The sequence below is a fragment of the Budorcas taxicolor genome, chromosome 9 (genome assembly GCF_023091745.1).
Source record: "Budorcas taxicolor isolate Tak-1 chromosome 9, Takin1.1, whole genome shotgun sequence".
Lineage (NCBI taxonomy): Eukaryota > Metazoa > Chordata > Mammalia > Artiodactyla > Bovidae > Budorcas > Budorcas taxicolor.
Window position 1 is genome coordinate 4,783,125 of NC_068918.1, and position 18,971 is coordinate 4,802,095.

General features: G+C 40.3%; 1 protein-coding gene across 1 annotated transcript in view; it reads left to right on the forward strand.

Annotated features, from left to right (window-relative positions):
* The window catches only part of CD109 (CD109 molecule), a 137,265-nt gene that overhangs the window by 73,367 nt on the left and 44,927 nt on the right, over window positions 1-18,971 (forward strand). Inside the window, exons 8-17 of the mRNA XM_052645780.1 lie at window positions 289-385; window positions 654-795; window positions 1,470-1,579; window positions 4,055-4,279; window positions 5,062-5,163; window positions 5,251-5,313; window positions 7,280-7,456; window positions 12,097-12,249; window positions 17,124-17,198; window positions 17,722-17,782. Coding sequence (XP_052501740.1) covers window positions 289-385; window positions 654-795; window positions 1,470-1,579; window positions 4,055-4,279; window positions 5,062-5,163; window positions 5,251-5,313; window positions 7,280-7,456; window positions 12,097-12,249; window positions 17,124-17,198; window positions 17,722-17,782 — 1,205 coding nt within the window. The remainder of the gene's footprint in view (window positions 1-288; window positions 386-653; window positions 796-1,469; window positions 1,580-4,054; window positions 4,280-5,061; window positions 5,164-5,250; window positions 5,314-7,279; window positions 7,457-12,096; window positions 12,250-17,123; window positions 17,199-17,721; window positions 17,783-18,971) is intronic.

Below are 18,971 nucleotides of genomic sequence, written 5' to 3' on the forward strand. Positions count from 1 at the left end.
AGTCCAGATTTCTAAGAATAAAAGATTTTCATGATCTTTTATGAAATCTTTCAACAGGAAACTATCACTTCTAGTTATGATCAGATTTTCTCCAGAAGGCTGGGTAAAGTATGTGTGAGGTGAACTGTTTTGAGGTATTGTAATAAAAAATCTTCCCATTTTGGAGACTTAGTATCAAGGATCACCATTTATTAAGCACATTCCTATGTTTTGGTTTTAAAAATTTTCAGTAAGAGCATGTTTTTAAATATAATTCTTTTAAGTTAGGTCCTGTTTATTATTTTTCAGGTATACATATGGGAAGCCTGTGAAAGGAGACCTAACACTTACATTTTTACCTTTATCCTTCTGGGGTGTGAAGAAAAATATTACAAAAATACTGAAGGTAACTTTTGCAGATATCTTTTAACTTGTAATGGGGAAAAACTATGTGTACATTCCCCAGTGATAAGATTTTATACCGAATTAACAAAAAGTTGAGCATGAGAAAATCAAGAGCTTTCTGTCATTGGACAAATGAGAATTTGCCTACTTATTAAAATAATTAAAGTGAAAATAGAACCTTTGTATTCTTGTGACTTAGTTTGAATTTTATTTCTAAAATTTGAAGTGCTAAAGTGAAGAATGAAATTGAAACTTTTTTAACAAAACAGATAAATGGATCTGCAAACTTCTCTTTTAATGATGAAGAGATGAAAAAGGTAATGGATTTTTCGGATGGACCTTCTGAACACATGTACCTGTCTTCTCCTGGGCCGGTAGAAATTATAGCCACAGTGACAGAATCACTTACAGGTTTGTACACTTTGATGTGCTGCTATATCATCTTTTATTATAATTAGCACGTTCATTTGAGGGCATTGTTGCCTAAAGATGCTATTTAATGCTGAAATTGTCATGAATATTAGTCTGACTTGCAGAATATTTTCATAATGAAGGGGAATCTTATTTTCCTTGAACAACTGTGCTTCAACCACCTGTGATAGGTATTCATAATTTTTTCCATCTCTACTCTTTTTTTCAACCTGAAGACTACATGGAAAGGGCTACCTTTTCAACTGACTAACCACCCTCCTTTTATTTTATTTTTTTAAAAAATAATATCCTCTGAAATCTCACCTGCTCCTAGACCATTTTCTCTTTTAATAATAAAATAAAGGTTAATTACTTGGATCTTTCCGTTGCTATTTTAATGGCTTTCATCAGTCCCCAGAAATACAAAAAGACTATTCTGTCAGTGGCCTGACCTTGGGTGCACATGTCACTGATGGGGGGCTCTGAAGGCGCTCAGGAGGGATCCACGGAGGACATAATAGAAGTGATGTTCCTTTTTGTGGCCAAGCCAAAGAGGCTTCTGTGCTCTGATATCCTAACCCTTTGGGAAGTAGCTCAGATGGAGAGACATGGTGGATTGAAGCTGATGGTTATATATTACTTTTACTGTCTAAATGGTGCGATTTCCAAAACAGGTATCTCGAGAAATGCAAGCTCCAATGTATTTTTCAAGCAACATGATTATATCATTGAATTCTTTGACTATGCTACTGTCTTGAAGCCATCTCTCAACTTCACAGCCACTGTAAGTTGGCATGTTTAATAATGGTCTAAAGTTCAGTTTAGTGAAACAGGATGGGAGAGAGTACTTTTAGTGATAGTACTTTTAGTACTTTTCAAAAAATTTAAGGCCAAAGTAGATAAATTACTTTTCCCCTTTAGATATATGAGGCACACAGAATTGTTTCCAAGTCACCTTTATCTAATTTATTTTTAAAAAGTAGTTTCCAGAATATATTTTCTTCAAAGTATATTTAATAAGTAATATGTTAGATATTTAGAAATTAATTGAAGGGTTTAGATGCTAGTCCAAAAATTTCAATTTCAAAATTTCAATTTGATTTTTATGACTAATTTTAGTCTAAGATGTAGCATTGAAGATGCTCATCTAGTCTGGGACTTCTCCAGTAGTCCAATGGTTAAAACTCTGCCTTCCAGTGCAGGGGCGTGGGTTCAATCCCTGACTGGGGAACTAAGGTTCCCCGTGCTGCAGGCTGCCCACAAAAGTTAAAAAATGGTCAATTCTGTCTCAGTTTTTTGAGAGAATATTGCGTTAATATTTACTGGCCAAGTGAATTCTGACAGTCTGCAAGGCATGCTCCTGGATGGGGCTCACTGACCGAAGAAGACCCTAGTCCCAGTCCTGGAGTCACAGTATTTGTGATGGCAAGAGAATGCACACAGAGCTGTCATTCAAGGCAGGATAAATGTGTCATGAACACATTTCTACAGGGATTTAAAACTGGCAAATGTTTTCTGCAAAGGGGGAGATAGTATTTTTAGCTTTGAGGGCCACGTGGTTTCAGTCACATCTGTGCAACTCTGACATTGTAACAGGATAGTAGCCAGAGCCCCTTGGTAACCAAGGGAGATGCCCATGTTCCAGTAAAACCTTGAGAGAGACTGGATTTGGCCTTCCTGCCTGCCATAGTTTGCTAGCCCCTGGTTTAAAGAGCAAAGGGTCAGTTCTTGTTGAGCAGATCAAGACAAGTTTTAGAGTTTGCAGGTTGGTGACTGTGGAGATTTGCTCAGAGAGGGTCCTTTCCTGGCACCTTGCCCTGAACATTGATCCTTTTCATTTTGCTCAGTATCCTTTTACAATAAACTGGTGATCTAGTAAGAAAAAAAAAGTTTTAGATAGCTCCTAATTTTAACAATCTTATAATTCAGACAGTTTGAAAGGATAGTTAAAAAGGAATCTGCAGAAATTGTCACCCAAGAATCTGTACATGGTAACATCCAAATGAACAGAGGGACAGAGAGTTCAGGGAAGAAGAGCTGGCTGTGGGATGGGGTGGGGGTCATTGGAAGGGGAAGATTTAGGCTCTTGGTTACAAGATCAGCAGCATTTTCAGTGTTTGGGTGTGTGGGTAGGGAGCGGGGAACAATATGAGCTGAGATACGTAAGGCGAGAGCTTTGGGTGGCAAGTCAGGGTGCAGTCAGGTGTCAGTGACTGGACCTAGGCAGTGGCCTTAGAGAACTCATGTCTGGTAGCTGACAGAGAGGAAATAAGAGGTGAAGCTTGGGGTATGGAGAGGGTCCTTCACGTCCCACATGCTCCACGAGGCTTGCTGAGGGTCCTCCACGTCCCACATGCTCCCTGAGGATTGCTGAGGGTCCTCTGCGTCCCACATGCTCCACGGGGATTGCTGAGGGTCCTCCATGTCCCACGTGCTCCACAGGGATTGCTGAGGGTCCTCCACATCCCACGTGCTCCACGACAATTGCAGAGGGTCCTCCACGTCCCACGTACTCCACAGGGATTGCTGAGGGTCCTCCACGTCCCATGTGCTCTACACAGTGAAGAGCTTGGAGCCTCATGAATGTGGGAGGGATGTGGCAAAAGCTGGGTTCCAGGGTGACTGGTGGGGTCTGTGTGTGGGAGGAGGGCAGTAGCCCTGGCCATGAGGCCATCAGGAGCCCCGTGGTGGTAGATGTGGGTGGACAGCTTGTAAAAGATGTTTAGGACTTGGTAGGCATCAGCTTTGGAAGGTGGCAATGCACAGATGTTAAGTAAGGGAGAACTGTGTTAGTAGTATAAACGGGAAAGGCAGGTTGGTTTCCCAGTTTTAGATGTGTTGAACTTGAGACAACAGGGATGTACAGGTAGAAATTTCCATGAGGGCTTGGAGGTACTGAGTGTGAGTTCTAGAGCCAGGTCAGGATGGCGGCAGGAGTGCTGAGACCTTTGAGGGTAAATGATAATGAGGCTTTGACAAATTCCCACAATTTGGGAGAGGGAAGGGGAACAAAAAAGGACACTGATACGATGAAGAAACGGATGTGGCGTGAAGGAGGTTATTGTGGAGCCATGGAAGGCAAAAGAAGTGGAGTGGAGGCTGCCTGGAGAGACTTCTGAACCTGGAAGTTAGGGGAATGCTGATGACTTTTGCAAGTTCAGGTTCATGGGAACAGCACAGATGGAAACTGGATTCAATTAAACTTAAACCCTTTGCTTCTGTTGTTTACCTGATTTCAGTGTTTTCTTTTGACAATTAGGTGAAGATAACCCGTTCTGATGGTCGTCAGCTGACTCCTGAAGAAAGAAGAAATAATGTAGTCTTAATGGTGACTCAGAGAAACTATACTGAGTACTGGAGCAGATGGGACACTCAAAATCAGGAAGTAGGGGCTGTCCAGATCATAAATCATACTGTCCCTGCAAATGGAATCTTCAAGATTGAATTCCCAATCCTGGATGATTCCAGTGAGCTACAAGTGAAGGTGCCATCTGTTTCCCATCATTATGTTACTGCAACAGCAACATTAAAATTGCAGTCTGGTGGTGGGCGCTCAACTTGTTGGGAGGTTAAAGTGCACAGGAAGTGGACCCATATTTTTATTTAAAAGAGCAGGAGAAAGGATTACAAGGGATTTAATAGCTGTGGCTGAGTTAGACTGAATGCTTCCTTGTAAATTCATTTTGAAGAGGACAGTAAAATAGTGATGGAGAAGCACCCCCAACTCCCAGGCTAGGTACTTTTCAATCATTTGGAATTGTATTTTGGCAGGGGCTGAAAATGAAAGGGGAATATATATATTTTTACATTTACCCCTTGTTGCTAAACTGAGACTCCTCAGCCATTCCCCCTCCCTCTCTCTGGGTTACTCGGCCCTGCTACAGTGTGGCCTCTCTGAGTTTTCCTCTCCCCAGTGGTGGACTGAGTGAGCTGATTCGGTTGCTTGCTGTGTTGTGGGGAGAAGAAAGGATTTCTTTTCCATTTCCTTCTCTCCTCTCACAGTGTTTCCTGAGAACACACCTTTGTTCTGGAAATAAGTTAGGACTGTGCTTTTTCCTCTTAGATGATGATGGTGAAGACCATCGAACATGTTTTACAGCTATCAGTTTCTTTACAGTATAAGCTACAATGTCTGGGGAATATATTGCTTGCTGTGTGAAGAAAACGAAAGTGAATTTGCCTTTCACTGATTGTCCAGCCAGGTCACATTCCTTATCCCGAGGCTTATAAAGATGAAACTTTATGTCTCCCTTTCTTTTGTTATAGGCCTCTTTTCTTGATAGTGTGAGTAACATGGCAGTTCATGGTATGTTTAAGTCTCCTAGTAAAACCTACATCCAGCTAAAAGTAAAAGATGAAAATATAAAGGTAATGCTTGCAATCATTTGTTAATTATAATATAATTGAACTGTCTTGACATTGATATGTATATATTAATTAAAAATCTTTTTCTAGGTGGGATCACCATTTGAATTGGTGGTTATTGGCAACAAGCAATTGAAGGAGTTAAGTTACATGGTAATCTCTTTTTAAAAATAATTTCCTTTATTTTTAAATTAATTTTTGAGTATGCTGGGTCTTCGTTGCTGTGAGGGCCTTTCTTTAGTTGCAGAGAGCAGGGGCTTCTTATTGCGGCGGCTTCTCTTGTTGCTCAGCACAGGCTCTAGGGTGCACGGACTTTAGTAGTTGCGGCACCGGGGCTCAGTAGTTGTGGCTCCCAGATTCTGGAGCACAGGCTAAGTAGTTGTGGTTCACAGGCTTAGTTGCTCCATAGGATGCAGAATGTTCCCCGACCAGGGATCGAACCCATGTTCCCTGACCAGGGATTGAACCCATGTTCCCTGCATTAGCAGGTAGATTCTTTACTACTGAGCCTCCAGGGAAGCCCTGGTAATCTCTTACATAATCTAAATTTATGACCCATTGTAGAATCATCTGAAATGGTGTCTATCTTATGTTTAAACTGAACTTACTGATTTTTAAAATTCAGCCTCACACTTCAAAAAACATACCTTAATACATATTATACATGTGCAGGATGTAATATTTATATACGTTCTTACAGAGTTTTCTATGTCTAAGTTGTGTATAAATTTACAAAACTTTACATTTTATTCCTTTTGCATCATGGAGTATTATGGTATGTTGAATATAGCCCCCTGTGCTATAGTGTAGGTCCTTGTTGTTTATCATCTTACACATGGTAGTTTGCAGCCCAGCCTCCCAGCCCACCCCCCTTCTGCCCTCCCTCCCCCTTGGCAACTGCAAGGCCCTTCTCTATGTCTGTGAGTCTGTTTCTGTTTCTTTTAAAATTTTTAAAAGTGGTGTATTTATTTTTGGCTATGCTGGGTCCTTGTTGCTGTGCGCGGGCTTTCTGTAGTTCCGGTGAGAGGGGGCTACCGTTCCTGCAGTTCTTGGGCTTTTCATTATGGAGGCTTCCCTTGTTGCAGAGCCCCGGCTCTAGGTGCGGGGCTCAGTAGCTACAGCTCAGGCCTAGTTGCTTCTTGGCATGTGGAATCTTCCCAGACCAGGGATCAAACCTGCATCCCTTGCATCAGAAGGCAGATTCTTCACTCTGGACCAGAAGGGTAGTCCTTTGTGTCATATTTTGGATTCCACATAGAAGAGAGATCGCATGGGTTTTTTTGACTTATTTCACTTATCATATGGTTTTTGTCTTTCTCTTTTTGACTTATTTCACTTATCATACTAGGTGCCTCTATGTTGCTATAAATCAGTCTCATTCCTTTTTAAGCTGCCCATTTAATACTGAAACCAAACTCCCTTTTTTCTTTCTTTACCTATATTTGTGTTTCCAACTTAAGATGAATAATGATACCACCTTGCATTATGTTTAAAATTTATATTTTTTATGAGGTAAGCCACATATGTTCATTATGTGTGTGAGTGTTAGTTGCTCACTCATGTCTGACTCTTTGTGACCCCATGGACTATACCCCAGAGCCAGGCTCCTTTGTTCATGGAATTCTCCAGGTAAGAATACTGGAGTGGGTAGCCATTCCCTCCTCCAGGGGCTCTTCCTGACCCAGGGATTGAACCTGGGTCTCCTGCATTGCAAGTAGATTCTTTACTGTCTGAGCCACCAGGAAGCCCTGTGTTCATTATAGAAAATTATAAAATGTAAGAAAAAAACCAAGTAAAAATTGCTCCTCATAGCCTTGTAATTTTGCTAATCCAGCTCTCTCAGTGGTGCTCTGCATTCCTTAAACTCAGGAATAGATTCTTGTCTGTCAAGTTGCTGTTGCCTCAATTATGGTTACTTTATCTTATCCTTTTCTAATGACCAGCTTATACTCCCTGCGTTAGTCAGGAAAGTTTATTTGTGGTGTGTGTATTCAAAAAGAACTTCACATTGGCTTAAGTCGAGAATTTGTATGTATGCTTAAAATTATGAAAACATAGCTGATATTGAGATTCTCATTATCTTTAGCATAAAATGAAACTCGTGTACTCTTCTTTTCAGGTAGTGTCCAGGGGACAGTTGGTGGCTGTAGGCAAGCAAAATTCAACAACCTTTTCCTTAATACCAGAAAATTCTTGGGCCCCCAAAGCCTGTATCATTGTGTATTATATTGAAGATGATGGGGAAATTATAAATGATGTTTTGAAAATTCCTGTTCAGCTCGTTTTTAAAAATAAGGTAAGATTTAAGGTAATAATGTTTAAAAACAAAACTTCATATTCATAAAGTCTGCAAAATGTAATATTTCTTTAGAAAAGGATCATTAAAACAAATTGGTTAGAAATTTATATTTTTTCTAGAACTATGGATAAAACTCTTCATATTTAATTACTATATATCTGTTTTCACATGTGGAATGATTGGACAATGTGGGTCTTCTGTGTATATTATTATTCTTGGCTTTAAGACTTTAATTCAAATCCATGAAGCCCTCTCAGGATTTTCCAAATGGTGGGGTCAGTATTGCTCTGGCACAGAGTTGTGTGGCCATCACAGTTGTGTGGTGTTCATAGTGGCGTGGCAGTGGAGTGAGGGCTTCAGGAGGGAGTGTGGCCATCTGCAGCATTGTGGGGAAGCAGAGCTGGGCTTTGGTTTATCCATGTGGCCATCTGCAGCATTGCGGGGGAGCAGAGCTAGGCTTTGGTTTATCCATGTGGCCATCTGCAGCATTGTGGGGGAGCAGAGCTGGGCTTTGGTTTATCCATGTGGCCATCTGCAGCATTGTGGGGAAGCAGAGCTGGGCTTTGGTTTATCCATGTGGCCATCTGCAGCATTGTGGGGAAGCAGAGCTGGGCTTTGGTTTATCCATGTGGCCATCTGCAGCATTGTGGGGAAGCAGAGCTGGGCTTTGGTTTATCCATGTGGCCATCTGCAGCATTGTGGGGAAGCAGAGCTGGGCTTTGGTTTATCCATGTGGCCATCTGCAGCATTGTGGGGAAGCAGAGCTGGGCTTTGGTTTATCCATTTCACCAGCCTGGAGACTAACCCAGGACAAATTTGCAATAAGCTTGGCTACTTTGCATGTGGCAATCTCTGTGGAGTTTGGTCTCCAAACACATCAGTGATTTTTTTTTTCCTACATCCCCAAAATGATATTTTTAAAATATTTCTCTATTCCTCCATTCTCATCTCACCTTCGAGAACTCTGATTAGTCTTAGATATATCAGGCACACAGCAGAAGTGACTTAGCACGCATGCATGCATTGGAGGAGGCAATGGCAACCCACTCCAGTACTCTTGCTGGAAAATCCCATGGACGGAGGAGCCTTGTGGGCTGCAGTCCATGGGGTCACTAAGAGTCGGACACGACTGAGCGACTTCACTTTCACTTTTTACTTTCATGCATTGGAGAAGGAAATGGCAACCCACTCCAGTGTTCTTGCCTGGAGAACCCCAGCCTGGTGGGCTGCCGTTTATGGGGTTGCACAGAGTTGGACATGACTGAAGCGACTTAGGAGCAGCAGCAGTGATTTTTTAATAACCTAAGGTGTATAGCTTGTGTTGGAAACCCCGCTGGGCCCCAACTCTGAGGAGTAACCTAATTGTAAGATTGACAGGTGGAGTTCAGTTATCTCATGCATATTTAAATGATCATTATTTTAAAGTAATGATTTGTAGAGTACACTTCTTCTGGTAGCATCTTCTCCCTTAATTTTTTAAAAATTTTGAGAAGTCGTGATCCATGCCGTTTTTATTGAGAACTATTGACTCTAATTTTTATTGTCAAAATATAAAACAAACTTATTTTCTGTCTTATGAAAAGAATTTAAAAAAACAGTGTTGTATTCTGTTAGTTTCAGAGCACAATTTTAGACTTCAAGTGACTCCATTAATCTGAGAAAGGCAAATTTTAAAGCAGCAGTAAGACTTAAACCTGGAGGCATACATCTCTGAAGGTGAGAGCAGGTTCTAAAAAATGTTACTGTGTAAGAAGCTTTGAGGAAACAGAGTGTATAAATAGCATACTTCCAAGAAACTTCTTAGATACTAAGCTGCCCATTTTATACTGAAATCAAACTATCAAATTATCTTTGCAAAGATAATTCTTCAATTTTTATATGATAGTGTTTACCATATTGACTCCAAAAGAAATTATATATTTGAAAATAAAATATGTTTAAACACAAGAAAATTAATGAATCTTTGTGGATGTTCAATAATGACTGTGGAATAAATGAGTGGGATGTAGGGGGCAAGAGATGTAGTTTTAGAAATTGTCTGCACAGAAGTGCAGTTTGGAGCTATAGAGTCACTGAGGTGCAGAGTAAAGAGTGAGAAGTGCAAAGTTTGCATATTATAAGTTCCCCTTTCACCTTATTTATGGTGTTGGAGAAGACTCTTGAGGGTCCCTTGGACTGCAAGGAGATCCAACCAGTCCATTCTGAAGGAGATCAACCCTGGGATTTCTTTGGAAGGAATGATGATAAAGCTGAAGCTCCAGTACTTTGGATACCTCATATGAAGAGTTGACTCATTGGAAAAGACTCTGATGCTGGGAGAGATTGGGGGCAGGAGGAGAAGGGGACGACCCAGGATGAGATGGCTGGATGGCATCACGGACTCGATGGACATGAGTCTGAGTGAACTCTGGGAGATGGTGATGGACAGGGAGGCCTGGCATGCTGCAGTTCATGGGGTCGCAAAGAGTTGGACACGACTGAGCGACTGAACTGAACTGAAGTTGTGAGTGGAGAAGAGTAAACCTGACCCAGTGGCTCAAGAAGCATATGAAAAAAAGATTGTTAAACAGGCAAGGAAGACTTCATTTAAGATCATTGCAATAGGGGAGAGAGACAGAACTCAACTCCACTGAAACAGAAGGCAGGGAGGTTTTTAAATACTGGGGTGAATTAATGGAAAAGTACTGGAGGACATTGGGGGAGGGATTGGTCAATATGAGCAGGCCATCTGTGAGTTTGTAAGTTAGGCTCCTATTCACCCACAGAGACTGGGAAATCAATCAAGGCTCTTTCTTGATGATTAACACTTGAAAGTGAAAAAAGCTGGCTTAAAACTCAGTATTCAGAAAACTAAGATCATGGCAACCAGTCCCATCACTTCATGGCAAATAGATGGGGAAACAATGGAAACAGCAACAGACTGATTTTCTTGGGCTCCAAAATAACTGCAGATGGTGACTGCAGCCATGAGATTTAAAGACGCTTGTTCACTGGAAGAAAAGCTATGACAAACCTCAGTAGCATATTAAAAAGCAGAGACATTTCTTTGCTAATAAAGGTCCATTTAGTGTAAAAGTTATGGTTTTCCCAGTAGTCACGTATGGATGTGAGAGTGTTAGTTGCTCAGTCGTGTCTGACTCTTTGTGACCCTATGGACTGTAGCCCACCAGGCTCCTCTGTCCATGGGATTCTCCAGGCAAGAATACTGGATTGGGTTGCCATGTCTTTCAGGGGATCTTCCCAACTGAGGCATCAAACCCAGGTCTCCCGCATTGCAGGTGGATTCTTTACTGTCTGAGCCACCTGGGAAGTTGATATATGGTCCAATGGATGTGAGAGTTGGACCATAAAAAATTCTGAGCACCAAAGGATTTATGCTTTCAAACTGTGGTGTTGGAGAAGACTCTTGAAAGTCCCTTGGACTGCAAGGAGATCAAACCAGCCAATCCTAAGGGAAATCAACCCTGAATATTCATTGGAAGGACTGATGCTGAAGCTGAAGCTCCAATACTTTGGCCAATTGATGCAAAGAGCTAACTTATTGGAAAAGATCCTGATGCTGGGAAAGATTGAAGGCAGGAGGAGAAGAGGACAACCGAGGATGAAATGGTTGGATGGCATCACTGACTCAATGGGCATGAGTTTGAGTAAACTCAGGGAGATTGTGTAGGACAGGGAAGCCTGGTGTGCTGCAGTCCGTGGGCTTGCAAAGGGTCGGACATGACTGAGTGACTGAATGTTGACACTTCAAAAGGATGAATCCCAGATCTTTGAGAAAGACATTTCTGCTGGTAAAACTAGCAGGAAGCTGGGAAAAGGTTTATATCTCAAAGGAGCAGAGAATACATTTACAATTGCAGATTTTCTAAGGAAAGGGAAAGCAGGTGGTTAATGTCAGGTAGAACCCTGTCTAACGCTCAGGTAAGCTGAGGGGTTCATTAAGGCTATCTTAATCAGGTCGTACAGCCACTGCGGCATGGGATTGTTGGAGTAGATCTGGGCAAGATGATCATTCCTAGGAGGAAGAAGCCTTCTGACAAAGCCGTGAGGTCCAGCGCTGGGTGAGAGGATTGGTGCTCTTTAAGAAGTACCAGTAGGACTATGCTTTGCTGAGGGTTAATGACAGCAAGCTGAGGCAGCCATCGAGGCACAGAGCAGCGGGCCTGACTGGTGTTGGTCTGAGGGCCTCCTCCTGGGGAAAGGCACCCCCGCCCAGCGCAGGCAGTTCTGTGTGTCCCCAGGGGCTCTTACTTGCAGGCGCTCACTTCTGAGTCCAGGTGGCCAACGTGCAGGCACGTTCTGAACTCGCTCATGGATGCGGACCCTCCCCACGCATGGCAGACACTGTCTTCTCTTCAGTACCGGCTAGCAGCTGTGGGGTGGGAGATGGAGAGAGGGAAGAAGAAGGGTAGAGAAGTGAAGGGAAACTTTGATATGTACCCCAGTGAGAGGTTCCACGACTTGAGAACACTGTGGGAGTCTCCTTTCCCCGGAGAAGACTTGTGTATGGTTTTGGAGTGTCCCTGAGCCAACACAAGTGTAGACTTCGCTAGATTTTGTCATTGGTCTGCTATTGATAAGACATGAAGTGCTTTAAAAAAGTGTATTATATCAATACTGCCTTTTCACTTTCTTAGATACAGCTGTTTTGGAGTAAAGCCGACGCTGAACCATCTGAGAAAGTCTCTCTCAGGGTCTCTGTGACACGGCCAGACTCAATAGTCGGTATTGTAGCCGTCGACAAGAGTGTGAATCTGATGAATGTCTCAAATGATATTACAATGGAAAATGTGAGTTTAGCCATTTTTTTTCATTACAAAAATACACATTGAAAGAGAAAGAAAAAAGAAACTTTACTGTGTTACTTCCAAGTTTTAAAGGAAATTTCATTTTTCAAGTATAAGTCAGTAATAGTAAAGCTTCTGAATGAAAGGGATCTGCATTCCAGTTGTCATGTTGGAAAGAGTCTATTGTGGTCAACTGTCTTTGCCGTCTTACATGAAAATCGTCACCTAAAGTTTCCCCTCATTTTCAAACTATATTTTAACTGAAGACACTTGAGAAAGTACTAGGAATTGGACTTGCACATTTATGAATGACACTGGAGAGAGCTTTAGGTAATTGTAAAATACTTTCTATTTTGGTTATACATGATGGTTATAAATAATTACAGTCCTCACTGAATCAGGGATTTATAGTATGTTGAGGGAGTGAAATTATGTTAATCTTCAGAAAACGTACAAGTTAAGAAATATATGAACATCTAGTGTTACATCAGCTAATCCCCTATTCATCAGTCATTTAATTTTTATTTGTAAGTCCTTTGTATACCCTTGGCAGTAGAAATGTAGACTGCATGAACTATAACCATTGACTGATTAACTACAGCAATTAACAGCACTTCAGGAAGAAAGATATATGTGTATAGGCTAGTTTGGACATATTGTTGTAAAATCAGTCCATTTGAGAAAAAATATGTGTTTTTCTTCAGCCTATCCAGCAAATTTTTCTCATTTTTAAAAGTTTTTATGTTTTTATTAAAATTTTTTTAAACTTTATTTTGCTTTACAATACTATATTGGTTTTGCCATACATCAACATGAATCCACCATGGGTGTGCACATGTTCCCAATCCTGAACCCCCCTCCCACCTCCCTCCCCATACCATCTCTCTGGGTCATCCCAGTGCACCAGCCCCAAGCATCCTGTACCCTGCATCGAACCTAGACTGGCGATTCATTTCTTATATGATAGTATACATGTTTCAATGCCATTCTCCCAAATCATCCCACCCTCTCCCTCTCCCACAGAGTCCAAAAGACTGTTTTATACATCTGTGTCTCTTTGGCTGTCTCGCATACAGGGTTATCGTTACCCTCTTTCTAAATTTCATATATATGTGTTAGTATACTGTATTGGTGTTTTTCTTTCTGGCTTACTTCACTCTGTATAATCGGCTCCAGTTTCATCCACTTCATTAGAACTGATTCAAATGTATTCTTTTTAATGGCTGAGTAATACTCCATTGTGTGTTTAAAAGTAAAAAAACCTTTAAAACCCATCAGTCACTTTTTTTTCTCTTGACTTCACTTAAATTCATTTATTCTAAAAAATCTATAGCATTTTGCACTTGATTTAACTGATAATAGTATCCTTCCTTTTACAACTTGCTAAATATCTTAATAAATACATTATTTCATTCTTTCTTCCATATATATGTGGACACACAGAAATATACACACATGTGCTCTCCCTCAGTGTCTGTCTCTATATCTCACTGTGCATTTACATTAAATCCTGTCATATATAAGATTGCTATCCCAGCTTTCTTTTGTTTCACACTTGACTGGTATGTTTTTCCCTCATTTTATTTTCAACCCTCTGTAAGTTTTTAAGTATATCTTGTAGACAGTATATTATTGTATTTTGCTTTTTTAAAAAAAATCTAATCTGACAGTATCTTAATAAACTTACTTAACCCATTTACAAATTAGTCCTTGTTCTAATTAGGACTTATTTCTGCTTTTTTATTTGATAATTTAGACTACTTCCTTTTTGTTTCTTTTCATTCTTCTTTCCATGGTTTTGGAAGTTACACATTCTGTTTTTGTTCCCAGGATAGATGTCCTTATCTCATGAATTGTGCTCATATTTTTTTATCCTTATTGATTTTCTTTTGTATCTTTATCTGACAAGTCAAGTATTTTGGTGTGCCCTCATATTCGTACACATCCTTTTTGTCTCTCCCTGTCCCCATCTCCTTCCCCAGCCCTGGCCAGATCATGTTGCTGTTGTATAGAATTTTAGTTCTTTGTCATAATGAATTGCCTGTTCAGTCTATGCTGTCCCTTAATTTTTTTATTCTGGAAATTATTTCTTCCTATAGTTCCTCTTCTTTCCACTTCTCCTTTTCAGAGATTGGCAGATATTAGCACTTCTACTTTTTTCCCTCCATATTTCTTATGCTTTTTTTGTCTCTTTCATCTGTCTTATCTGTATTTCTTTGGGTGAGTTCCTCAGTTGACTCTTTCAGTTGGTAGATATCCTACTTTTATATCAGCTATTATATTGTTAATTATTATTTTCACTTGTTTTTTTCCTTGTTTTATATTGCTAATATTTTCTCTTGTTTGTATTTACTGTGTTTATTTTAAATTCTTGAGCTGACTTTTCAGTATTCGGCTCACATGCTGTATGTGGTCCAGTTGGACGTCTTTTATGGAAACTATACTTGTTGGATATAGTTTGGATATCTAGTTGATTTGGCAGCTGTTCTGTCTGTTGGGGAAGCTGAACACCAGGCTCCCACCCATGGAACTCTTGTGAGTTTAAAGAGAGGGGACGGGCTGAGCTTTAGGGATGAGAACTACGCTTGATTCTCCCTGTGTGCCGCCCCCTCCCACTGATGGTTCATTTTTAAGCTCCTCGGGAAACGCAGCCCAGGAAGAGGTAGTCTCCTGAGCTGATGATCCAGCAGCTCGGAGGGGGGGTGGAAAAGTGAATGCTTGAAGGCCAGGGGTGTGTCTAAATGTTTCCTGGCTCCGTCACACCAGAAGGGCAGAGGTGCTGACTTGGTATTATCCTGGCCGTTATTATCCTGGCATCATTAGCGGACTGCCTGCCTGCTGGCTGCTGGTTTTGGCAGTGAATTGCCGGGAATGCTTGTCCTAAGGCTACCTCCTGAAGAGAAGCACAGGTAGAATTTAAAAGCCTCTTCCAGCCTGCTGCATGTATCACCTTTCTGCCATCTACTTCCTCCAACGCCCCAACTGGAGATACCCTTTGCTCTTCTGAGGGTTTTCTTGTTCTGCTCATATAAGTTTCTTGCTTGCTTTTCGTATTTCTCTAGTGTTGGCTCTAGAGGAAGGAGTCAGGAGCCTATGATAATGGACCATTTTCCTTTCTTTCATTTTTGTTAAATTTATATATGCTGTCCAGAGACTTGTGAATGCCTTGGAATAATTGAAGTGTCTTAGGTTTTCCAGGACTAATCTGCAGATAGCAGACTTCCCTTGCTGCAGCTTTCTCACTGAACCAGTGAGAAAAAGAGCATCTCTCTTCCTCATGCAAGAGGTGCTTCTTCCTAGAAAATTCCATTGATTGACACCTGCATTGCACATATAGGTCTTCTGTGCAGAGTTTGAGTTACAGAATGAAAAACTTTCCTCTCCATCCCGTCTGGCTCTGGCTTCATTGTCTATAGTTGGGCAAACTGTATTGGCCAGCTTGCTGAGATATTTTGGAATTTTCTGTTGTCTCATTCTGTTGCTTTCTTCTTGATGCCTATTCTAGCATCATGTTTCCTTACCATGGGTGTGGCAATGCTCTTGTTAGTAAAGCAGAAGCAGTGATTTGGGTGTTTAATGTTAAACTTGATATGTTTTTAAACTTAGAATCTTCCATAATTCTTTTCCCTGTCTTAACTTCCCAATCTTAATGCTAATGTAATTGAGGTACATGTATCAAAATACTAACTAAAAGGTTATAATATCCTAACTTTTTTTTTTACCACAGCAAAATATATATAACATGAAATTTTCCATTTTAACCATTTTTAAAAGTATAGTTCAGTGGCATTCATTATTAACAATATTGTACAACCATCATCACTGTTTATTTCCAAGATTTTCATCGTGCTAAATAGAGACTCTGTGAGCATGAAGCAATAACTCTTCATTACCTCCTTCCCTTTGCGACACGGGTAACCTCTAAGCAAATTCTGATCTTATGAATTTGCTTATTCTAGATATTTCACATGAGTGGAATCATGCAATATTTGTCCTTTTGTGTCTGCTTTATTTCACTTAGCAAAATGTTTTTTAAATTTGTTTTTAGTTGAAGGATAATTGTTTTACAACGTTGTGTTGGTTTCTGCTGTACAACAACGTGAATCAGCTATAAGTATACATGTGTTCCCTCCCTCTTGAACCTCCCTCCCACCGCATGCCCCCGTCCACCCCTCTAGGTCATCACAGAGCACTTGGTTAAGCTCCCTGTGTTATACAGCAACTTCCGTTAGCTATCTGTTTTAACATGGTTATGTATATGTTTCAAAGCTACTCTTTCAATGTATCTCACCCTCACCTTTTCCCACTGTGCCTACAAATCTGTTTTCTGTGTCTGCATCTCTATTCCTGCTCTGCAAATGGGTTCATCAGTAGCATTTTTCTAGATTTCATAAATACACATTAATAAATTTTTTTCTTTCTGACTTAGCTTCACTCTGTATAACTGGCTCTAGGTTCATCCACCTCACCAGAACTGACTCAGATTCTTAACTGATATTTTTTAAGGTCTTTGTTAACCATCGCATTGACCCTATTTATCTTTGTCAAAAGTGTGAGTCATTTTAAATGCTGATCTCTATGTGTTGGCTTGGTCAACAAGCCCATACTTCTTAGGAGCTCTTGATTACTGAACAGAATAAAAATAAGTTTAAAGAAGAAGTGTATTTTTGGCTGACTGAATTATGAACATAGCATTGACATATTCATTATTCCTCCATTTGTGTCATTTTCAAATTTGATAAGCATGTGGTCTGTTTGATGTAGCACGTTTGATAGGCATGTGTACCTGTTTGTTATTCACGGTACGTATCAGAAACGTTGAGAGGGCAGAACACACTGACATGAGTGCTTTCATTCTGTGTGCTTTATCTTCTTAGGTGGTCCATGAATTGGAGCTTTATAACACAGGATATTATTTAGGCATGTTCATGAATTCTTTTGCAGTCTTTCAGGTATGTTTAGTTTGCTATATGATTGAAAAGATATTACTATATTTACTGCTGTAAAACTGACTTCAGAATTAATGATCTGAATTATGAAATGCTAACCTCTTAAATGTGTTGCTGAAGTACAGTGTGTTATATAAGTGTAATGTGAAATTGAAAGATGGTCATCCTTCTAGTCTTAGAAGCAAATGAGTAAATTCATCATTAGAGAAATAATGGAATTACCATTAAACAAGTAATTTCTTTCTTTTATATCACTTTCCTTGACTTTGAAATAGCTCTTTCTGCATGTGAGAATGTGTGTTTGTGTGCTTGTGTGTGTGTCTGTGTGTCTTGTTGTGAGAGGCTGTATCCTCATGTCTGTATTTAAATTCTCAAAAATGAGCAAGAGTTAAAAAAGCAAAGGGAGATATTTTCACATGCGACACAAAAACAAAACAGCAAGAGTGAATTAGGGGTGTAGGCAACTGATGATTTAGAGTGCGCTTAAACTTTTATTTTAAAAGAAAATTAAAATGATTCTTTCTAGGAGTGTGGCCTCTGGGTATTGACGGATGCAAACCTTGTGAAGGATTACATTGATGGTGTTTGTAAGTGAAATCTGGCAAAGTGCTTTTTAAGTCATTAAGTCTTTCATCTCAGGTATTTATAGTTACTTATGTAAGTATGAATACATTCTGGTTGAATATGGATATTGTAATTTTCATTTTCTGTTCTCTTATCCTATAGTGTTTGGAGTTTAATGTACTTGGAAGTACATCTGGGCCACGACATGGAGTGGTCTTCAGCTCCTGTTTAGGTCTTTCTAATGATTACTTTCCATTTTCTCTCTGTAATTTTTTGACATGGCTATATTTCTGGACATATTGAAAGATCTTATGCCTCCAATTTGTATTGTAAACTGTGATGTTACTTTGGAATTAGTCAAAAGGAGGCAACATATTTTTGAAACATTTCTGTTCTCTAGCTTTTTATTGTTCACCTAGAAAATAGCCCAGATACCATGAAGTATGCTGTCCACACACACACACACACACACACACGCTCACACACACACACACACACACACACACGCTCACACACACACACACACACACACACACGTCTCCTTAGTCTGCACTCTTCCCAGGCAGGATCACATCGCACATCCCTGTTCCCTGGATTGCTAAGTAGAGTTGACCACCCAACTAATTAAAGGATGTGCTTTAAGAAAAATTCATAAAGGGTTTTACTTGAATTGTTCATTTTAACTTCTTCTAAAAAATTAGCTGATTGATTAGACTGTGTCGGGTCTTAGTTGCGCTATGCGGGGTCTTCGTCACGACATGTGGGATCCTTTGTGTGGTGCAAGGACTCTCTAGTTGTGGCGCGTAGACTCGGTAGTTGTGATGTGGGGGTAGCAACTTGGTGGTTGCTTCAAAGCATGTGAGATCTTAGTTCCTGGACCAGGGATCGAACTCTTGTCCCCTGCATAGCAAGGTGGATTCTTAGCCACTGGACCACCAGGGAGGTCCCCATAAAATATTTTGACTAAAGGAAATGTATAAATGAGAATGATTAATTCTAGAGGCTGTTCTCACTTCTTTCAGGTAAAATGATACGAAATCATCTCGAAAGACTACAGAACTATCATAGTTGCTATCCATGAATTTCTACCCCATGTTCCCCTACTAAACTCCAGACTCTCCATTTTGGGGTTGGTTCTTGACACCGTAGGACACCTGAGCCTCTGTCCTGAAGTTTTAAGAACAATTTTATAGTCTTAAAGATTTTATGAAG